Consider the following 21,749-nt stretch of genomic DNA (forward strand, 5'->3'; position numbering starts at 1 on the left):
GCTTTGGCCAACAAGGCCTCGCGTGCCCATGAGCTTCGGCCAGCAAGGCCTTGCATGCATGGGAGCTTTGACCAGCAAGGCCTCGCACGCCTGCCTCGCACGCCCACGCATCAGGGCCTCGCACCAGCGCACACCAGGGACCGCGCACACCACGCGACACCACCAGGGGCACCCATGCATCATGGCCTCATGCACCCATGTGTTAGGGCCTCACACCTACATGGTCTCGCTGCCCCCCAAGGTGCCTCCCACCATCATGGCCTCGCGCACCCATGTGCTAATGCCTCAGACCACCATGGTCCCGTGGCCCCCCAAAGTGCCTCGCACCATCATGGCCTCATGCACCCATGTGCTAGGGCCTCACACCACCATGGTCCTGCGGCCCCCCAAGGTGCCTCGCACCATCATGGCCTCGCACACCCATATGGTAGGGCCTCACACCACCATGGTCACGCGGCCCCCCAAGGTGCCTCGCACCATCATGGCCTCGCGCACCCATGTGCTAAGGCCTCACACCACCATGGTCCCGCGGCCCCCCAAGGTGCCTCGCACCATCATGGACTCGCGCACCCATGTGCTAAGGCCTCACACCACCATGGTCCCGCGACCCCCCAAGGTGCCTCGCACCATCATGGCCTCACGCACCCATATGCTAGGGCCTCACACCACCATGGTCCCGCGGCCCCCCAAGGTGCCTTGCACCAACATAACCATTAGGTACAAAGTACCCGTACGTGTACGGGTGCAGGACGTACGACCATGATGAGGACAGAAGCGTGACCCTGACATCTGTATCACGTAGGTAGTGGAGGTACAAATTTGTACATAGCGTGGAAGCACTATGTGCATGCCTCTAATCACGTACCAGGCCGACACCATGACTTTCTGCTCCACCTCGACCTGTGCCACTACCCAGACAATGTACCTATTTATAGTCTTGTCCCCTGGGACCACAATGTATGAGGAGCCATTAGAGCTCCAGTATAAATAGATCATTACCCCTCCAGAAAAGGGGTTGGAAAATTCATTGTATGCGGAAGCTATTAAGCAATATACATTTTCTACTCCATTGTTTATCTGTGTTTATCCTTCCATAAGTTCATTCTAAGTTCTTATCTAAACATCGCCACACTTACATTTGAGATTTCCGATCTAATTCCGTTGATGAGATTTCACCGTCAACACTAAATATAGTACATTTTTCTAATTTTTGAAGAAAATAGTTATCTTGTTTATCTTGAACAGGACTTGGCATTTACATGGACACATATGGTATGTCAATTTAACTTTTTATTCTCGACATTTTTTATATAAACAAAAAAAATTATTAAATATATTTAATATTCCTTGTTGACTGAATACTAAAGACTAACAAAATTTGAAACAAAAAAATGGATTGCAATTTATTTGTTTTATCTCATTATATTTGAAACCTTGAAAAAGTTTCCCAATTTTGTGTTGTGAGAGAATATTTTTAAAAGAAGAGATTTTTTTGGCATTTATCACACAAAAATTGATTACCCATTTTTTGGTTACTAATTTTCGAACTTGCCTCATTTGTTCACCTAATTCTCTATATATTCAGATTCCTTTTGGCTTTTTGGTTCTAAGTGTTTCTTGTTTCTCTTTCTTGCTAACTTGTGCCTAGGGTTCTGGGTTTTTGTTCTTTGTGTGTCTCCTTTCATTTCCTTTCAGCAGCCATGAAGACCCGATGTCGTGGTTCCACCTCCAAAGTTGTGAAGCCTTAGAAGGAGATAGTTCCTGAGATGGTTCCCTCAGTCACTCCACCAATTCCAATGTCAATCCCACCTGTCGCTGCTTCATCGCCCCTAGCTGCCTCTACTCATCCAGGCCGTCGACCTAAAACCACAGCAAGGAAGAATGTCCTTGCCTTTCCATGTCCTGAGGGATCTCCATTAATTGGGGCCTCTAGTAAAGGCGTGACCTTTCCTGACCTCAATGTGCAGCAAAACCTACCCTCGGCGGTTCCATTCACCTCACCCGAAGGTCCTGCCAAACAGAAGCCCTCTTCGACCCCAAGCCCTCCACAGTCTGTCTCCACAGAAGTCAAGACCAATCCATCTGCTCAAGACTCTGAGTCTTCATTGTCTCCTCATGTATTGACACTTAAGGCAAAGGGCAAGCGTAAATCCAAAGTCGCTAGCCCAAAGCTGACCAAGAAGGCCAAAGTAGCCCAGGCGAAAGGTACTAGCTCCATCTCTGATTCCACTCCCTTATCCAAATTCAAAATGAAGGCAAAAATTAATCCTCCTACTTGCACCTCCTCGGAGGATGTCTCTCCTGAAACTGAAGATTCATTACCTAAGCTAGACCAATCTCTGACTGAGTTGATTCATGAAGAACCACAAGAAGATCCTCTTCTTGAAGATTCGGAGGAGGAGACAAAATCTGAAGAAGACTCATCAGAAACCACTCATGTTGCCTCTGATCCCAAAGGCAAAAAGCCATTGGCTTTTCCTGAATTGTCTACCAAAAGCACCAAACCCAAAGGTGCCCCAATTCACTCTTCAGGTTCCTCTTTCAAAGCTCATTATCTTACTTTCTGTGTGTTAATGGTAATGTGAAAAATATGCAATTTTATAAGCATCGCCACTTCATTAGTGAATGTAATTTTCATTTTGCTCCACATCGTGTTTTTGGTGTATTGCCTACATTAGAAGAAAGGGGATGATTGCGTTCTTTGTCTTGATTTGAAGGGTATGTGCCTCGGGTAGTTAAGGAATTTTATGCCAATCTGAATGATGAGTTGTTTGATCATAATTTCTTTATGTTTTATAAGGTTTATGTTAGCGGTCATTGGTATAAGTTTAGTCCTGCTGAAATTGAGATTGATGATTCCATTGAATTTGCAAAGGATCAAGTTTTGTCTGAATTAGTTGGTCAATCTATGGTGTGGGAACCAAGTGCATCTCTCAGAGTCTCGGACCTTACACACTACTATTGTGCTCTTTTCAAGTTTTCCATGTTCAATTGGCTTCCCACCACTCACTTCTCGAACATCACCCAAGATATGGCCTTCCTACTGTTTAAAATTGGGATTGGTATCACTGTTGATCTTCCTTTTGCTATCTTTGATCAGATAGTGTCCTTGAGTGGTGAAAAGTGCAAAGGTCAACACTTGATGTTTCCTCAAGTCATTTACAAGTTGTTGGACTCTCAACAACCTTTGACGAAGTCTTATGAGACCTTGATTCCTCCTTTGATTGGTCCCACCTACACTGTCAAAGAAGTCAAAGATGATAATGCTCCTACCACAGTTAGAAAGGTCAAGGGCATTAACTTGGCAGGTTCTGGGTCTGGAGATGTCGAGCCTGACTCCCCTGCTCTTCAAACTACTCTTACTTCTATCTAGACAGGTATTACCAGTCTCTCCGAGCGGTTCACTGCCATGGAGGATACTCAGCGCCAAATTTTGGCTTCTTTGGCGATCATCAATGCCTCTACCACTCCAGCTCCATGACAGTTTCAGTTCCTCTCAATCTAATTTTATTTGTTTTCAATAAATGTAAAGGAATACTAAATGTGTCTTTGTTTTGGTTTAGTTTCTTTTTACTTTGGCATTTTCTTAGACAATGCGAGGGGGAGAGAGAGAGTAGAGTAGAGTACTCTATTTTTTTTTTTGTGCATTGATTATGTTTTGACTTGTGTTGGTTATGTGCTTTGGTTATATTTGGCAGGGGAGTCATTTTGGGACTCTTTTCACTATTTGTGGATTTAAGCACTAACTTGTTTTTTTTTTTTTTGCAGGGTCCTTTAAAAGTAGTAGATATGCCTTGTCTATAAAATTGCCAAAGGGGAGAATGTAAATCCTAAAATTGGCAAATTTTATAGAGATATCTTTTTATTTAAAAGATGATTTTAAATTCATTTTTATTGTGATTTTCAAAATTAATACCTTGGATTAATTGGTAAGGTTTACAAATAATTCCTTATTTACTTTGATATTCTCATAATATGTTTATAAAATGAATTTGTATCTTGGCTTTATAAAGAAAATATTCTGTGCTTATTTGAATTCATTTATGGAATATTTTCTATTGATTTTCGTGCTTTCCAAGATAATTAACTACACGAATACAATATTTGAGAAATTGATTGTTATTTCTATCTTGAGAAATTTGATCTGACTCATGTATTATCTGTCCCTGCAAAATCCGTGTCTGTCAGATCAGAGTCAACTAAATTAGCAAATCTTCATAAATCAAGAATATCTTCAAATATTCTTGCCTTTATTGGAGATTCTTTCTCAGCCTTTCTAAGCACGAAATGGTATCTATAAATAGACTTCTAGGGCCTTGAGAAAAAGTGAACTCTTTGATGTATAGTTATGTGTGTGAATTGTAATATTTGTGAGGGTTCATAGTTTGTATTTAAGATCATTTTATTCATGTGCTCTTGTAGTAAAATAAGTGTTTAGTTTTGTGGTGAGTCTATACCACATTCATGAGTGAATACAGGTTGTAATTTGAACACAATTCTTATTATCTTCTGGAGAATATTTTTACAAGCATTGCTTCGAGAGGATGCAAGCACTCACTGGCCATTGAAGGGAGTTTAAGTGGTTAGGCATTTCAATCAAAATCAGATTAGTGAAGAGAAGTACAACAAAGTTGCGGCACATCTCAAGATGGAGTCTTGTTTTGTTTAAGTCAATATTTTTATACTTGTGATTCTTTATTAATTGATTTATTCTCTGGGCATGACCCCAAGGAGTAGGTTATCTACGAAATGGTTTTCTAAACCTTGTAAAAATTCGTTGTGTTATTTTTGCTTTATTGTATTCAATTTCTGTCGTGATAATTTTTTATTTTGTCCCGGACAGATCCAGAATCTGTTCCAACATTCAATTACCATTCCACACCTTAATTAATTTACCGAGTTTAATTAATTTTGTAATTATTAAAAACGAGATTTCAATAACAAAAAAAAGTATCTAGTGAGAATGGTTCCCTTTCATATGCTGGGTAATTAATCATTCAAGCAATATTTAAAGCTCTATATTTTCCTCTTTTGGTAGAGGCAAAACCCATGCTCATGCTCATAATAATAATGCCCTAAAAATATAATATAGTAGTGTATATTCTTTGGGGAAATTAGTACAATCAAATAAAGATAAATTAAAAAAAATTACAAAATGACATGAACTTTTTCTCTTGTGAAACTATAAAATAATTTTCTACTAAGAAATTTGATTGATTCTCTATTTATTTAAAAAAATATTTTTAAATTCAAAGTGATTTTTTTTGTTCTAAAAATTTAAAGTGATAATTACGTTTCTAATTAACATTTTTTAAAACATTTAAAAAAATCAACATTTTTAAAAGAAAAACAATTACCCTATAATAACAAAGGCGTGAGGTTTCTCTCTGGTTTCTCCATGGCGAGACGCAAGAAGATTAACCAGAAGCCTGCTATTAGTTCTATGGTGAATGATTCCCCTTCGGTCAAAGAAGCATGCGAGGAGATGACGACTGGGTTAGAAGAAGAACTGTCGGTTGTGGTGGAGGAGGCATTCAAAGATACCTTGGTGGATTTCCTTGAGTTCGGGGGAAATGTACCATTGGATTCAGATGAGGGAATGTCTGGAGTGAAGAAGACTGGTGTGAAATGGAGTGATCAAGTTGATGTCGAGAATGATTTTCAGAGTTAGGCCAAAGATAAATGGTCTCAGTTTCAGGCATTGCTACCAAATCAAGGAGGAGCTCGGCTGAAATTTGAGGAACCTTTAATTCGAGATGGTCAAAGGATTGCTCAGGTTGATTTGGAGGAGATAGAAGTTGAAACTTCCTTCTGGAACTCAGCAGTGGTGTGTATGGTCCTTGGTGCTAATCCTCCCTTTGCTGTGTTTGAGGGTTTTATTAAGAGAATTTTGGGTAAATTAGGTATTGAAAGGATTTCTCGATTGAATGCTGGGTATACTCTTATAAAATTTAGGGATGAAGCTACTCGAGATTTGGTGTTGGAAGCTGGTGTTGTCCATTTCGATAGGAAATCAGTGATCTTGAGACCATGGTCTACTGATCTAGATGCAATGAGGTTAGTGAAATCTGTTCCGGTTTGGGTTAGATTGCCTGGACTTAGGCTGCAATACTGGGGTACTAAGTGTTTGAGTGCCCTAGTGAGTACCATTGGTAATCCTATACTAGTAGATAAAGTTACAAAAGATCGATCCATGATGCAATTTGCTAGGGTGTTAGTGGAGGTTGAAATAACAGAGGAGATTCCTAAATCCATCTAATTTTTAAACAAAAGAGGACAGTTGATGGAACAATTGTTGGAATTTGAATGGTTCCCGACTCAGTGTAAAAGCTGTAGAGTATTTGGTCATACTGAGGCTTTGTGTAATAGGAAACAGAGTGAGGTTTGGAGGAAGAAAGATAGAAGTACTAAAGAAAGGCCTAAATAAAAAAGTCCACTGAGCTGAATGCCTTCTCTGTTAATACAGATTCAGCTAATGAGTTAATCTCAAAAGATAACAAGATAGCCGATGCTAAGGAGAGGTATGAGTCCCATTCTATATCGGTGCCTACTGGTACAAATAATGTAATAGTCTCAAAAATTTCCCAGCAAATTGATGACAAGGCGAGGTGTGATTCAAGAGAGAGGCTTAATTCAAATTGGCTCACTCCAAAACGAGTGGGGGGTGTCAAGAGTTTGGCTCCAACTTCTCAGAATAAGTTCAAGAATTCTTATAGTGCTTTGTAAGATAGGATAATGGAGGTTACAAATCTGGGGCTTTCTACAACAAACATGTTCAATGGAGAATCACAACGTTCTTAGCTGGAATGTCCAGGGCATTAATAAAAGGGAGAAGCAAAGATCCCTGCGTACTTTTTGCTATTTGAATAAAATTGGTATAGGAGCTTTTCTAGAAACCAAGTTGCGTGGTAATAAAATAGAGGAGATGATGACTTGTCATTTTATTGGCTGGAACTATTATACTGGGATAGCTAATGAAGGCAGAATTCTTCTGGTTTGGCAGGCCAATATTGTATCTGTTGAGGTGGTAACAGAAAGTGATCAGTTTATTCATGCTTTTGTTAAAGAGTTGGGTTCGAGTAAAGAGTTTTGTGTGACTTTTGTTTATGGGAGGAATTCGATTGAGGAGAGGTTACAACTTTGGCAAGATCTTTCTGGGCTATCTTTTCCAGTCAAACCTTGGCTTGTGGATGGAGACTTTAATGCTGTATTTGATTTTAATGATCGGCTTGGTGGGCGTGATGTTGCTGCTATGGAAATGGTGGATGCTCAAAGATGGAGATCTATAGGGTTGGTTGATGAACTTCGCACTAGTAGTTCCCATTTCACTTGGACTAATAAGCAAGCTGTTGAGGCTAGAATCTACTCCAAATTGGATCGTATTTTTAAAAATGAAGCCTGGTTGGACTTATTCCCTCAATCTGAAGCCTATGTTAATTGGGATATGATTTCCGACCATTGTTTTTGCATCATTAAAACCATAACAGCTTTGAACTTAGGCATTAAACCATTCTGGTTCTTTAATATGTGGGCTGATCATGAAGGATTTAGAGAGACTATGTTGCAGAACTGGAGAAAGCCGATCAAGGCTCATGGCTTAGAGAGAATTATGAGGAAATTAGTGAGACTCAAACATGTCCTTCGCAAGTTTAATAGCAGGGCAATTGGTGATGTTGTGCACAATTACACTGTAGCCAAGGAGAACTACCAATATGCCCAATGTCAGCTCCAAAAAGATCCTCATTCAGTTTGAGACTTTCTCTAGCCAAGCTAAATACTATGATAGCTACCTTAGACAAAAAAGCAAAATTAACTGGCTTCGGTTTGGTGATGATAACACGGTCTATTTTCATGCTTGCTTAAAACAGAGGAGGGCTACAAATCGTATCACCTCTTTTATTAATGATGCAGGTCAGATAAATGAGAAGTTTGAGGATGTAGTGGCTCATTTTGTGAATCATTTTCGTAGTATTATGGGAAGTCATAATACAACTTCTGTTGCTATTCAGAGGGATTGTTTTAGTCATGGAGGCATTCTGTCTTTGGATCAGTAGCTGAGTTTGATACAACCATTCACCAAGAAGGATGTGGAAGATGCTATATTTAGTATTCATTCGATTAAAAGCCCGGGTCCTGATGGATATGGGTCGGGTTTTTTCAAAGTTATGTGGAAAGATTTGGGAGAAGAAATTTTTGATGCCATATTGGGATTTTTTTATCATGGTGTGCTGCCTGCTGAGCTTAACAGTGCAACTCTCACTCTGATTCCGAAGGTTGAAACTCCTACTAAGGCTGTGGAGTACAAACCCATAGCTTGTTGTAATACACTCTATAAATGTATTTCAAAAATGCTATGTGGTAGGTTGACTAAGGTTCTTCCTCTTTTAATCAATCAAAATCAAGGAGCATTTGTTAAGGATAGATTGTTGGCTCATAACATCCTCATTTTTTAGGATATTATAAAAGGGTACAAGAGGAAAAACATCTCCCCTAGATGTGTGATGAAAATTGACCTAAACAAAGCTTATGACACTATAGATTGACAATTTTTAGAAGATATTCTTAATGCTTACTGTTTTCCAACAGGTTTATTTGATGGGTGATGATATGTTTGAAGGGTACCTCTTACTCTATTCTGATGAATGGTAGGCTTCAAGGGAGATTTATTGGTAAAAAAGGTCTAAGGCAAGGGGACCCTATATCTCCCCTGCTGTTTGTTCTAGTCATGGAATACTTCACTCGACTTCTCATTCAAGCTTCTTGCAGCACGGATTTCAGATTTCATCCGAAGTGTAAAAAACTGAAATTAGTTAGCCTGTGCTTTGCTGATGATTTGGTGATATTTTGTAAGGGAACTTCTAATTCGGTTCAGGTTATCAAAGAGTGTTTCACAGCTTTTAGTTTGGCTTCTGGTTTAACAGCTAATTTGGCTAAATCTCAGGTATATTTTGGAGGTTTGGCTGAGGAAGATTCAAAGCTAATTCTGTCTAGGCTCCAATTTGTAGAAGGGTCATTTCCTCTGAAGTATCTGGGAATTCCTCTTTGTCCTACTAAATGGAAGGCTGGCGACTGTGCTGTTATCATTAAAAAGATTCACCTGAAGCTTCACACTTGGTCTAGTCGTCATCTTTCATTTGCTGGGCGTGCACAACTTATTAATTCTGTTTTGTTGGGAATAAGATTATTCTGGATGAGTATATTCCTCCTTCCCAAGAGTGTCATTTATGAGACAGATCATTTATGCAGAAAGTTTCTATGGGGAACCATTGACAGTACTAGGAACAGAAGCAAAATGCATCTCGCTGCATGGGATCAAGTCTGCTTGCCTAAGAGTTTGGGTGGTATTGGGTTTAAGGAAGGGTCCAAATGGAATAAAGTGTTACTAGCTAAATTTCTGTGGGCTATTTCCTCTAAACAAGACATCATCTGGGTGAAATGGGTGGATGCCATATATCTCAAAGGGTAGAATTTTTGGGAGTATAAGCTCAAAACTGATGTGAGCTAGTACTGGAGAAAGATTGTCAATCTGAAATCTGTGTTCACTTGTGCCGAACTGAAGGATGCAGCCAAGTCTAGCAAGATTAATCTGAGAAAGCTTTATATTCAGATGCTAAATAAAGAGAGAGTCCATTTTGCCAATGTTGTTTGGTGCAATATGGCTGTTCCTAACCATAGGTTTATTTTATGGCAAGCTACTCTTGGGCACCTACTTACCCGAGACAAGCTAGCTCACTGCCACTTGAGTATTGCTTCATTACTGTGTCCGATGTGTGAGTTGCAGCAGGAATCTCATTCACATCTGTTTTTTGAATGTCATTTTTCTCAGCAAGTTAGATCAAATGTGGCTTCTTGGCTAGGCTTGGACATATGGCCGGTTAAGTATGATGAGTGGTCCTCTTGGATGGTTGGGAGACCTAAAAGTCTGAAGCAAAAAATAGCAGCAGCTGCATTGGCTGCTTCAGTTTATATGATTTGGTGGAATTGTAACACTTGTCTGGTCCGATCTTTCTCTATGACAATTGATTGTATAGATCATTTGATCGAGTTTTATTTGAAAGCTAGAATTTTTAGGATTCCTTGGACAAAAATTGGAAAAAATGATTTAGCTTTTGTTGAGAAGTTTGACCATGTATAATTTCTTTTCTGGGTGCTCGGTTAGAGCTTGAGGTGTATTTGTTTTGTTGAGCTTCAATATATTCTTTTTTTCATAAAAAAAAAAACAATTACCTTATAATTATAAATTATTTGAATTGTAAAAAAAAAATTAATCACATAAACTCTGTTTGACAATTTTGACACTTGGGAGTTGGGAGAGACAAAAACGGGCAGCCGTGTAGAGAAAGTTGGGAAGTTGGGTTGGTTTAGACTGCAAAAGTAAAATAAGGTTTATTTATTTTATTTTATTTTAATTACTTAATTTTTTAAAAATAATAATAGAAGATTTAGGAGGAGAGATAGATAGACGTAATCTACTCGGTAGAGTCTCTTTATTGTTTTTTAAATTTTTATTATTTCATTTTCCCGAGAAAAACATAAAGGAAGGAAAAATAAAAAGAAAAAGAGTTAAAATTAAAAAAAAAAAACTTCCATTATCCAATCTCTTTCTCTCTCCAAAAAAACTATCTCTCTCTTCGGATCCTTTCCCGTTTCTCGGGCGATTTTTCGTCGAGGAAGCAACACTCCAAAATATTCATCTACTATAAATCTTTTGTAGCATATATTAATTTGACATTCCTAATTTTTATTATATATTTTTTTATTTAATTTTGTTTGGTGTCAAATTTAAAAAAAAAACTAATAATTATTTATTGTTTGATTTGTAAATTTTCATAAGGGTGTAAGGGAAGGATTTTGATTTTGATTTTTTTTCTTTTGGGCTTGTTTTGGTTTCTGGGTATTGAAGATAAGGCCTTGAAACTCTGATTCGAATCAGTTTTTTTATTTTGGGTTTCTTTCACCGTCTTCATTATTGTCTTCTTCGTACTTATAGCAAGGCGACGTGAAAAATCAGAAGAGAAGGGGGCGTTTTTCATTTCACTTGTTGTGATTTGGGTTTTTTTTTTTGGCTATTTCTTTTTTCTTTCTATTTTGGATGGTTGTGGTGTGGTAGAAGGAGATGAAGACACTTGGTACTTGAATTGGGTGATTTTGAAGCTGTCTTTTGGGGTTAGATTTTATATTTCTTATTTTGGTTTCACTAAGATACAGCCTGGTGAGGTGTTATGATTAAGGCATATTTTGAAGAACCTTTGGTGTTTCTCTTGTGGGTGTCTTCGGTTATTTTAAAATTTTTCCTTCTGGCAATGAGGAATGATGGTGGCCAAAAGCAGCAGGGTGGTGGCCGGACTAATGGCTTCATTCCCAGCTCGTTCCGAGCTTTATCCAGCTACTTGAGGATTGTTTCTTCTGGTGCTTCCACCGTAGCAAAATCGGCGGCGTCAGTGGCCTCCTCAATTGTGGATAGGGATGATGATGCTAGCCATGATCAGGTATGAGGTCTATAACTTCAGCTTATGTCTGGTGGAATGTTTGACTATAGAGTTGAAACTTTTAGCGTTTGTTTCTGACAAGTGTCATCTAAGCAGAGAATGCTAAAGGGATTGCAAAATGTTTGTAATCAAATTGTGTTAATGACATGTTGTGCAATTTCCTTTGTTTTGTACAATTGGTGATCTTTTATACAAATGGAAACCTTTGTGGATGGACAATTAAAGCTTAATAAATTTCCTAAATTAGTCAGCTGAGGGTAAATTCTATATATTTAAAGGGAATTTTCTTATGGCCGAGGTGTGTGATAGTTCTGAGTATAGAATGTTGCGTAGCATGTGGTGAAATAAATGTTTATATGAAGATGGAAGGTTTTATCAGCAAGTTCTATTTTTATATTGTAACATACTGATCATATACTTATTAGGCTGCTAGAAATCTATTAGTGATTTGGAGGACTTTAGTTGCAACTTGCAACTATTATTTAGAATGAGAGTTAGTGCTAAGGTTTTTGTGCATGCACGTTTCATATTCTTGCTAAATTCGATTACTTGTTGGTCCATTTATTGTGAGAAATGTTGGATTACATATTTGAAAGACGGAATATTTACTCATCGAGACTCGAGTACGTTCCACTTGTTTTGAGATCCGATAAATGGGATGCGTAAGAGTCAGATATTGATCTGATAAAGTATTGGGTATGCATATGCTATTGTTTCCTTTTGTCTTTCGGTTGGACAATGTGAGATGTTTTTGTTGTTTGCTTTAGTAATTGAGAATCAATACACGTGGTAGGAACACCTAATGGTTATTTTCTGTGTTTGTGACGTACATTTTCTGCATATGGGTGAGGCATACTGCTTGTTTCAAATAAGACAGCTTCAATGTTTGACCTGCAGAGCTGTTTCGTGACTTTTGATCTTAACTCCATTATGTCAGTTGGATTTGAATCGGGAAATTGGAGTGGCATCATTATTGTGTTTGTATTGAGTTTCAGTAGTAGTTTTCTTCTCCCTAGTTCAAATCACAATAGGAAAAAAGAAGATGCGAATAACATCTTCATATTTCTTTCTATATTTAGGCCAACCAGGCTGCTTCTACTTGACAGTAATCACCAGCATTGAAGGTGCTTAGAATCTGCGTAAGAGCTGGTTCTGATCAATCTTTCAAATTCTCATTTCTGATTTGGTTTATGAGTAGTAGACAGTGTCAATACAGGCTTCAAGCCACCCTTTCTGTGGCATTTATGTGTATTTGGCAAGTCATGCAAAAATTCAATGAATTGGGGCTTTATGTAGAAAATATGTGGTGAAGGAGCTTACTAAGTAATTACTATTAATTAGGCATGGCAAGGAGGTTTCTTGTGTGACTTGGATGCTATGAGAGTTATGTACAATGGTTAATGTTTTAATTTTTGTTGATAGGGTATAATGTATACAGATGACTTGAATAGGAAAGCATTAACTGATGCCTTTTTTATATTTATTTATTTTTATGATTGTTATTTTAATGTGGCTTGAATATGGAAAATTAAAATCCGGTACACATTGTGTCTTTGCAATGAGAGCTTGCATTAAATGATGCCTTATTTTATTTATTTATTATTATTTTTATGATTGTTATTTTAATGTGGCTTGAATATGGAAAGTGAAAAACATGTACATATCAAATCTTTGCAGTGAGAGCTTTATTAAAATTGTTGTCTACTGAAGCTGAAATCTTAAACTGCATACAGGGCACATGATATATGATGTCCTATTTTATTATCTATGCCAACTGTTCAAGAGCACTAGATAACGTGTTTCACTATGATTCTACATTATTTGATATGATGCATTACTTCATAATAATGGAGACGGTTTGCAAGGTTTGTTATAGTTTCAATAAGTTTTGAAGCATTCTCTCATGACTTTGGAGATTATATGTTTTTCAATTAGGTTTATGATTTTTTTTTTCAACTCTTAATAAAACTAGTCTAGCTTCTTACTAAAACAAAGTAAGTTATGACATTAATCTAGCTAAGCTGATAGAGATATGTTGAGAGCTGGAACAGTTTGTGTTTGGAATGTCTTGCACTAGAATCTGTCTGAACTTGTTTTCTTTTGGAGTGTTATTTGAAGTTTTGACTTTTAGATAGTGTTGAGAACTTGTGGCTTTGATGGACTTCCATGCTTGTGCATTATCAGCATCCATATACTTTTTTCTTCTAAACTATTTGTTCTTCCCATTTGACATGAAGGTAAACTGGGCTGGGTTTGACAAGCTGGAGGGTGAGGGAGATAGCATTCGCCGAGTCCTCTTGCTGGGATACCGGTCTGGTTTCCAGGTTTGGGATGTTGAAGAGGCTGACAATGTTCGAGACCTAGTTTCTAGACATGGTGGTCCTGTTTCATTCATGCAAATGTTATGTAAACCAATTGCATCAAAGAGATCTGAAGACAAGTTTGCAGACAGCCGCCCATTACTGGTAGTTTGTGCTGATGGGAATCTTTCTGTTGGAAATAACATACAGGATGGATTACCCACTCCACACAATACTAACATTCAAAACGGCCATGACTCAATGAATGGAAATTTTGAGCCAACCGCTGCATTCTTTTATTCCCTAAGGTCTCAATCTTATGTTTACAACATCAAGTTTAGATCAGCTGTTTATTCTGTAAGGTGCAGTTCCCGAGTTGTTGCTATCACTTTAGCCACTCAGGTATACTTTTCTTATTTTAAAATTTGTATCTCTATTGTATCTTCTGCTTAGGTACTGTTTATGAATTCGGTCTTATGTATTCAGATACACTGCATTAATGCTTCAACGTTAGAGAGGGAATATACCATTCTTACAAATCCCATAGTTACAGGGTGCCCAACTCCAGGGGGCATAGGGTATGGGCCTCTTGCTGTGGGCCCAAGGTGGCTGGCTTACACTGGGTGTCCAGTTGTAGCCTTCAATACCGGGCGTGTAAGTCCACAACATCTGTCACCTTCTGCAGGTTTCCCTTCAAATGGGAGCATGGTTGCCCACTATGCAAAAGAATCAAGCAAGCAACTTGCAGTGGGTATTGTGACCCTGGGAGACATGGGATATAAGAAACTGTCCAGGTATTGCTCCGAGCTCTTGCCTGACGCCAATAATTCTCATCAGTTGGGGAGTCCTGGCTGGAAAGGCAATGGAACTGTTAATGGTCATTTGACAGATGCAGATAATGTTGGAATGGTATGTATCTTTACTTCATAATCTATTTCTATTATCTATTCACAAGTTTGATTAGATTTGATCTTGTTACGATGCATGTACTCCTTTGAGAGACACTAGTACATAGTTCAGTTCTTGAAAGAACTATGAATAGGTAATCTTATTGATAAGAGCCGAAGAACTTACAAATTCCAAGTTATTCGAGAAACTTGGACAAACTCCCAGAGTAAGTTCTACTCAAACAAATCACAAAAATCATTCAATACCTATCATAGAACTTAGTCTCTCTATTTATAGAGTATGACTAACACATCTCTTAATAGCCAGCCAATAGAAACAAAGGTAAATGACAGCTCAATTAACACATAACACCTCAACACTCAAACACTCAACTGCCTTTTAAAACATCTCAGCAATGAAACTAAAAATCCTTTACTGCCTTGGATGCTTGGAATAGGAGAACTTGCTTAAAGAAACTTTCTAAGCTTTCTAAGCTAGCACTCTGCATTATTTATGTTAGTCATGTGGTGTGTTTATAATATGCTTATTTCATTTATTGCTGTTTTGATGATATGGTTCGTTTTTTTTTTCTTTTTAAAAATTGTTTTAATATGATTATTATGTCTTTTGTCAGGTCATAGTCAAAGACATTGTCAGTAAAGCTGTTATCGCTCAGTTCAGAGCACACAAGAGTCCTATATCAGCATTATGTTTTGATCCCAGTGGTACCCTTCTAGTCACGGCTTCAGTTCAGGGCCATAACATTAATGTTTTTAAAATAATGCCTGGCCATGCTGGAAGTTCCTCTGCATCTGATACAGCTTCATCTTATGTTCATCTTTACAGGCTGCAACGTGGTTTTACTAATGCAGTAAGCATGGGTCTCTTTAAAATTCATTAATTTGCTGCTGTTTGTGTTTAATAGTTGATGATTTATTTTCTGGGTTTTCAGGTTATACAGGATATCAGTTTCAGTGATGACAGCAATTGGATAATGATTAGTTCCTCTAGGGGAACAAACCATCTCTTTGCCATAAATCCTATGGGAGGATCAGTAATCATCCCTGCTGCTGATGCTATTTTTACTGGCAAGAATAATGGATTGGGTGCTGTGGGTAGGTCAGTTAGCAGTTGGCCATCCAACTCAGGTCTACAAATACCTAATCAGCAGAACCTTGGTCCATTGGGCATACCAGTTACCCTCTCTGCTGTAAGTCGAATAAAAAATGGACATAGTTGGAGAGGAACTGTAAGTGGTGCAGCAGCAGCTGCGACAGGTAGGATGAGTTCTCTTTCTGGGGCTGTGGCTTCTTCTTTCCACAACTGCAAAGGCAAAGCTTTGTACATGGATTGTAGCTCCTCGAGGATGAAGCAGCACCTGTTGGTTTTTTCTCCTTCTGGTTGTATGATACAGTATGCATTAAGAATATCAACTGGTTTAGATGCAACGACTGCTGTGTCGGGGTTAAACACTACTTATGAATCAGGTCAAGAGCATGAAGCCAGATTAATGGTTGAGGCTATCCAGAAGTGGAACATATGTCAGAAACAAAATAGGAGAGAACGTGAAGATAATATTGATATTTATGGTGATAATGGCATGACAGACAGCAATAAGGTATACCCTGAGGCAGCTAAGAAAGGAAATACCACATATCCTGAAGCTGAGGGTCCGGGGACAAAAGGAAAGATTACTCTCGAAGAAAAGCATCATTTGTATATATCTGAAGCTGAATTGCAGATGCATGAAGCTCGAAGTCCACTATGGGCAAAACCCGAGGTATATCTTTTTGGCATGGAAATTTTAATGTGCAACTCACGTTAGTCCTTTCATTTGTCGATTGATATGTCCTTCGTTGATTTTTTTCGTTAGATATACTTTCAGTCGATGGTGATGGAGGACATTAACATGGATAAAGAAATTGCTTTGGGTGGGGAAATTGAGATAGAAAGGTTTCCCACTCGTACATTTGAAGCCAGGTCAAAAGACTTGGTTCCAGTTTTTGACTATTTCCAAACTATCAAATACCAAAAGATGAGGTACACTTGAAGAGTCTGGGTTTCAAGTCATTTGTTATTCCTTTTCTTGCTCCCTTCATTCTGGCATTTGATGCAAATTAGTCGGAGTTTGTGTAATGGACGTATATAATAATGTTGCTTTTGTTTTGTAAACAGGACTCCTGGTATAGATAACAATATTAATGGGAGGCACCTACGTCAAAGGTCTGGGGCGTCTGAAAATGGAAGTCTTTCTCACAGAAGCAGCTCTGTATCGCTTGACTCCTTGACTGACAGTGGTGCTGTAGCGGTAGATCTTCACAATGGCATTGAAGAAACTAGGTGTGATGGTCTGCAGGCCCCAATAGGAACTGAGCGCTTTGTAAATACCAATGACATCTCAAAAACGACAACTCAGCTTGAGACTGTAAATAATAGAGAGAGCTTAAGAATGGAGGCTCAACTCAAGTTTGTAAATAATAACATAGAAGGCCTGAAAATGGAGAATCATTTTGATGATGATTGCGACGAGGTTGATTAGAGGTATATTTTCATTTGTTTAGTGCCTTTTTCTTCTTCTGTTTGGTTTTCCAATGCAAATTTACTGGGACTTATCACAGTTTCTGTGAATTCAATTAAAGTAGTTGTCATTCTCTGAGAACATAAACCAGTTTACTTTTGGCACTTTTTCTGTCAGATGTGCAGATATTCTTTTATTCTCCATGGAGGTTATTAACAGTGTTTTCTACTACTATGGGTGCATTTTAGAGAAGCCATAGGAGGCTTGACTGTGTTGCGGAAAATTGTGGATACTATGTTGGGTTTTATCTTCTGCTGCCCTTGTAAATAAATGCCACTAAAACATTGCCAATAATCAGATATAACATGTAAATAATAGCATCAACTTTGTACAACTCTCCCTCTCTCTTTCTCTCTCTCTATTAACTGTTTATTATACTACTTTTTCCGTGCCAATAGTGAAGATTCCATGTTTTCTACTTTGATGAAGGAAAATTCACAACATTATAGCCTTGTTTTTTTTTTCAAGTTCTGATTCTTCTCTTAATGGTGTTTCTTGGTTTTATCAAGGCACTAATGTTTTATCATAGACCAAGTAGAATATTGTTGGTATTGATAGAGCAATGGTATTAAGTAATATTTCTTATTTACATATATATTTCTCTAAAGACGGTAGAAATAATATTGATCTCAAGAACTGAGTATGTTAAAAATAAAAAATAAGGGTGGAATAAAAATGCAGTGGCTAATCCCATTTTTTTTAAGATTAGTTGAAAGCAGTAACTATTTGTATTTGAATTTATGAATAATGACAGAACAAACTGGTAAGGCGTGGCATGTTTTGTAAACCACTGTTTATTTATTTATTTTTGTGGGAAAAATGTCTGCTTGGTGAAAAACTAAAAAGAATCGTAAGATGTTTGGTGAACACGATAGTTTATTTACACATCAGGGTCAACTTTATTTTTGTTTGACTCGAAAAAACAAAGAAAAGTCCAGCAAAGATAGTGCAAAAACCAAGTCAACCTCAATGAGTCGATGAGAAACACCATTTGGTTTCCATTGTTTTATCATTCTTTCTTTTTCCTGAGAAACAGTAAATATTTTTGCTTCCACAATTCTGTTTAGGAGAAAGAACTATATCTTATAAATTTCTGCCATGGAAGTTTTGGCTTCTGTCTTGGGGACAGTAGTTGTAGAAACTTGTCGACCAGTTTGTGGATCCATAAGTTCCTATATCAAGAGCAGTGTCCGGTGGAAGTTGAATCTCAGGAACTTGGATAAGGAGATGAAACATTTGGTGGATCTCAGGAATGACATCAAGAGGAAATTAGAATCAGCTGACAAAGATGGAAGATCGCCTTTAAACAAAGTCAACGAATGGCTTAGAGACGTTGATGAGATTTTGGTCTTGGTGGGATCATTTCAAGCAGAGATAACAGCTAACCAAAACAAACTTTGTCGTTTTAGTATGCACATCAGATTTGGTAGGCAAGTAAAGAAGGTGCTCAACATGGTAGAAAAGTTACTCAAAGCTGGAAACTTCCCAGATGGCCTTGTTAAAGATGCAGCTGAAAATGTGGAGTACATTCCCGGACCTTCCATAGACGATCAGACGACGACATCAAGAACTTTAGATGAGCTCATGAAGTTATTGAATGACGAAGAAAATTTTCGGCGGATTGGAGTTTGGGGCATGGGAGGAGTAGGTAAGACTACCTTGGTAAAGAATTTAAACAACAAGCTGAAGGGAAATACCAGTTTGAAGCACCCTTTTAGTATTGTCATTTGGGCAACAGTGTCCAAGGAGTTGGACATGAAGAGGGTCCAGATGCAAATAGCTGAGAGGCTCAATTTGGAAGTGAAGATAGAAGAAAGCATTGAGAGAACTGCTGGTAGACTGTACCGAAGGCTAAAGGAGGAAAGGTTTCTTATCATACTAGATGATGTGTGGGGGAAGATTGACTTGGATTGCTTGGGAGTTCCACAGTCTGAACTTCAGAAAGGTTCCAAAATCATATTGACATCACGATTTTTGGAAGTTTGCAAGGGAATGATGACTGATATGGAAGTCAAAGTGAGTATTCTCAATGCTGAAGAGGCTTGGAAATTGTTTAGTCAAAATGCAGGAGAGGTGGTTGGTTTAGAACATATTAGACCATTTGCAGAAGAGGTTGTTCAAGAATGTTGTGGATTACCTTTGGCTATCATCACAATGGGAGCTGCAATGTGGGGGAAAAAATGGCAAAGCTGTGGAAACATGCTTTGAATGAGCTGCGAAGATCGGCACCTAGTGTTGGAGGCATTAAGAATCAAGTTTACAACCCTTTGAAGTGGAGCTATGACTCATTAGAAGGTAGCAACACTAAAGCTTGTTTCTTATATTGTTGTTTGTTTCCTGAGGATTTCTCAATTGAAATAAGTGAACTAGTGAGGTATTGGCTTGCGGAAGGCTTGATATATGAAAATTATGATTTTGAGAATACAGTCAACCACGGAATTACAGTGATTGAGATTTTGAAAGACTCTTGTCTCTTGGAGGATGGCGATTATGCGGGGACTGTGAAGATGCATGATGTGGTTCGAGATGTTGCGATTTGGATTGCATCATCATCAGAGGGTGAGTTTAAGTTTCTTGTTCAGTCAGGAATTGGCCTGAGTGAGATTTCAAAGGCTGAGTTATCAGAATCCCTCGGAAGAGTTTCTTTCATGAACAATAGAATAAACAAACTACCTGATTGTGAAATGAAATGCTACAAGGCCTCAACGTTACTACTACAAGGGAACCTGCCACTTGAAAAAGTTCCTGAGAGTTTCTTGCAAGCATTCCCAACTCTCAGAGTCTTAAACATTAGCGGATCTCGAATCCAATCTTTGCCACATTCTCCTCTTCAATTGTGCGAACTTCGAGCTCTTCTTCTTCGGGATTGCTTCTTCCTTGAGGAATTACCCTCATTAGGAGCGCTTAGTAGACTTCAGATGCCTGATCTTCGTGCCACACGTATTAGAGAATTGCCTAGAGGGATAGAAAACTTGACCAAATTAAGGCAAGTGGATCTATCTCGAACTCACTATCTAAAAAGATTTCAAGCTGGTGTAGTCTCCAAATTGGCCTGTTTAGAGGTTCTAGACATGACTCTCAGCAGCTACCATTGGGGTATGAAAGGGGAGGTTGAAGAGGATCAAACAACGTTTGAAGAGTTAGGATGCCTCAGACGGCTATTCTCTTTGTCCATAAGATTGAAGAGCATCCCATGTCTGGGCTCAGAAAATCTAACATGGATAGGTAGATTAAAAAGATTCCAATTCTTCATTGGCTCGACAGCAAATTCTTTGCCTACTAGACATGACAAGAGACGGGTAACCATAAGTGGACTTAATCTTTCAGGAGAATGGATTGGATGGCTCTTGATGAACACAAGTTCTCTGGTCTTGAATGGCTGCTGGGGACTGAATGAGATGCTTCAGGACTTAGCCATATACAGTGCTGATAACTACTCTGATATCAACAGTGCGAGCAGTTTCACAGGTCTAAAATCACTTACTATATCGAGTTCCACCAGCTATTTACGGCCAGGAGGAGGCTGTGCTGCCCCCTATGACTTGCTGCCAAATCTAGAGGAGCTTCGTCTCCACGGTCTAACTTATCTTGCAAGCATCTCAGAGTTAGTTGGCCATCTGGGGCTTCTGTTTTCAAAGCTAAAATTGATTGAAGTCGTCAGGTGTCCTCAAATGAAATGTGTTCTCTCTTATGGGAATTTTATTCTGAGCTTACCGAATTTGGAAGAAATCAAGATAAGCTTTTGTGAAAAATTAGATGAGCTTTTTAATTGTACTTCACACCAAATTTCAGGTGTAGAACCCATTGTTCCAAACCTGAGAATACTAGAATTGAAGAACCTTTCTAAGCTAAGGTCTCTTTGCAGACCAAAAGAGTTATGGCCAAGCCTAGAGCATGTTTGTGTGATCAAGTGCAATCTTCTTACAGGGTTACCTCTTAGTATCCAAAGTGAAAATACTATAAAGGAAATAAGAGGAGAATTGCAATGGTGGAGTGGATTGAAATGGGATAGTCACAATACAGAGTCTGCCTTGAACCTGTTATTCAAACCAGTTGTGCATAAGAATAATGGAATGAATTATTCCGGTAGTGGTTAATCTTTAATCTCTTTATTATCAATATTCTTTTAAATATATTTTGTTCACATTTGTTGTTTTCGACTTGGTTTACAAAATCCAATTTTAATGAAATTTTAAACAATTGATCTTATTCTTTCTAAATAAAGGTTTTTCAAAGTACTATTAGTTAATTATTTTTGCTTATTATATAAGTTCAATCTAAATCGTCTTTAGAGGTAGCCAACAATGGTTCAGATGCACTATTTTGAACTAGAGCTCTTTAGATGAATTGAATAATCAACATAAATTAGAAACATTTACTGCTATTATGAAAACTATGACTCGCAAAAGCAAGATCCAAACCAGAACAATGCAAGAAAAGAAAAACTGAATGTAAGAACAAAATAAAAGAAAATATCAACTTGGCCTACTTCCA

The 21,749-nt window shown here is 38.1% G+C and overlaps 2 protein-coding genes and 1 pseudogene across 3 annotated transcripts; all 3 read left to right on the plus strand.

Annotated features, from left to right (window-relative positions):
* Nucleotides 1-1,766: 1,766 nt before the first annotated feature.
* LOC133785435 (uncharacterized) lies at nt 1,767-3,373 on the plus strand. Its single transcript, XM_062224668.1, has 2 exons — nt 1,767-2,576; nt 2,801-3,373. Exons 1-2 carry the CDS (start codon nt 1,767-1,769, stop codon nt 3,371-3,373), a joined length of 1,383 nt encoding a protein of 460 aa, XP_062080652.1.
* A 7,191-nt stretch (nt 3,374-10,564) lies between these two features.
* LOC133782512 (autophagy-related protein 18f) lies at nt 10,565-17,589 on the plus strand. Of its 2 annotated transcripts, none has more exons than XM_062221835.1 (8): nt 10,565-11,489; nt 13,727-14,191; nt 14,276-14,698; nt 15,312-15,548; nt 15,630-16,457; nt 16,551-16,717; nt 16,853-17,218; nt 17,381-17,589. In XM_062221835.1, the coding sequence occupies exons 1-7, from the start codon at nt 11,223-11,225 to the stop codon at nt 17,214-17,216; spliced, it is 2,751 nt and encodes a 916-aa protein (XP_062077819.1). In that variant the 5' UTR covers nt 10,565-11,222; the 3' UTR covers nt 17,217-17,218; nt 17,381-17,589. The 2 variants fall into 2 exon arrangements, with proteins under 2 accessions (XP_062077819.1, XP_062077818.1); XM_062221834.1 differs by having other exon boundaries at nt 10,566-11,489; nt 17,373-17,589.
* Nucleotides 17,590-17,826: 237 nt separating this feature from the next.
* On the plus strand, nt 17,827-21,464 carry LOC133782511 (disease resistance protein At4g27190-like; annotated as a pseudogene).
* The last annotated feature ends 285 nt before the right edge of the window (nt 21,465-21,749 follow it).

This window comes from Humulus lupulus, chromosome 6 (assembly GCF_963169125.1).
Source record: "Humulus lupulus chromosome 6, drHumLupu1.1, whole genome shotgun sequence".
NCBI lineage: Eukaryota > Viridiplantae > Streptophyta > Magnoliopsida > Rosales > Cannabaceae > Humulus > Humulus lupulus.

Bases quoted from the DNA above. Each gene is read 5' to 3' on its own strand.
- LOC133785435 (XM_062224668.1), top strand. From the start codon at position 1,767: ATGGTTCCCTCAGTCACTCCACCAATTCCAATGTCAATCCCACCTGTC. The intron at 2,577-2,800 runs GTAATGTGAAAA...ATGTTTTATAAG, and splicing joins TTACTTTCTGTGTGTTAATG to GTTTATGTTAGCGGTCATTG.
- LOC133782512 (XM_062221835.1), top strand. From the start codon at position 11,223: ATGATTAAGGCATATTTTGAAGAACCTTTGGTGTTTCTCTTGTGGGTG. The intron at 14,699-15,311 runs GTATGTATCTTT...GTCTTTTGTCAG, and splicing joins ATGCAGATAATGTTGGAATG to GTCATAGTCAAAGACATTGT. The intron at 16,458-16,550 runs GTATATCTTTTT...TTTTTTCGTTAG, and splicing joins CACTATGGGCAAAACCCGAG to ATATACTTTCAGTCGATGGT.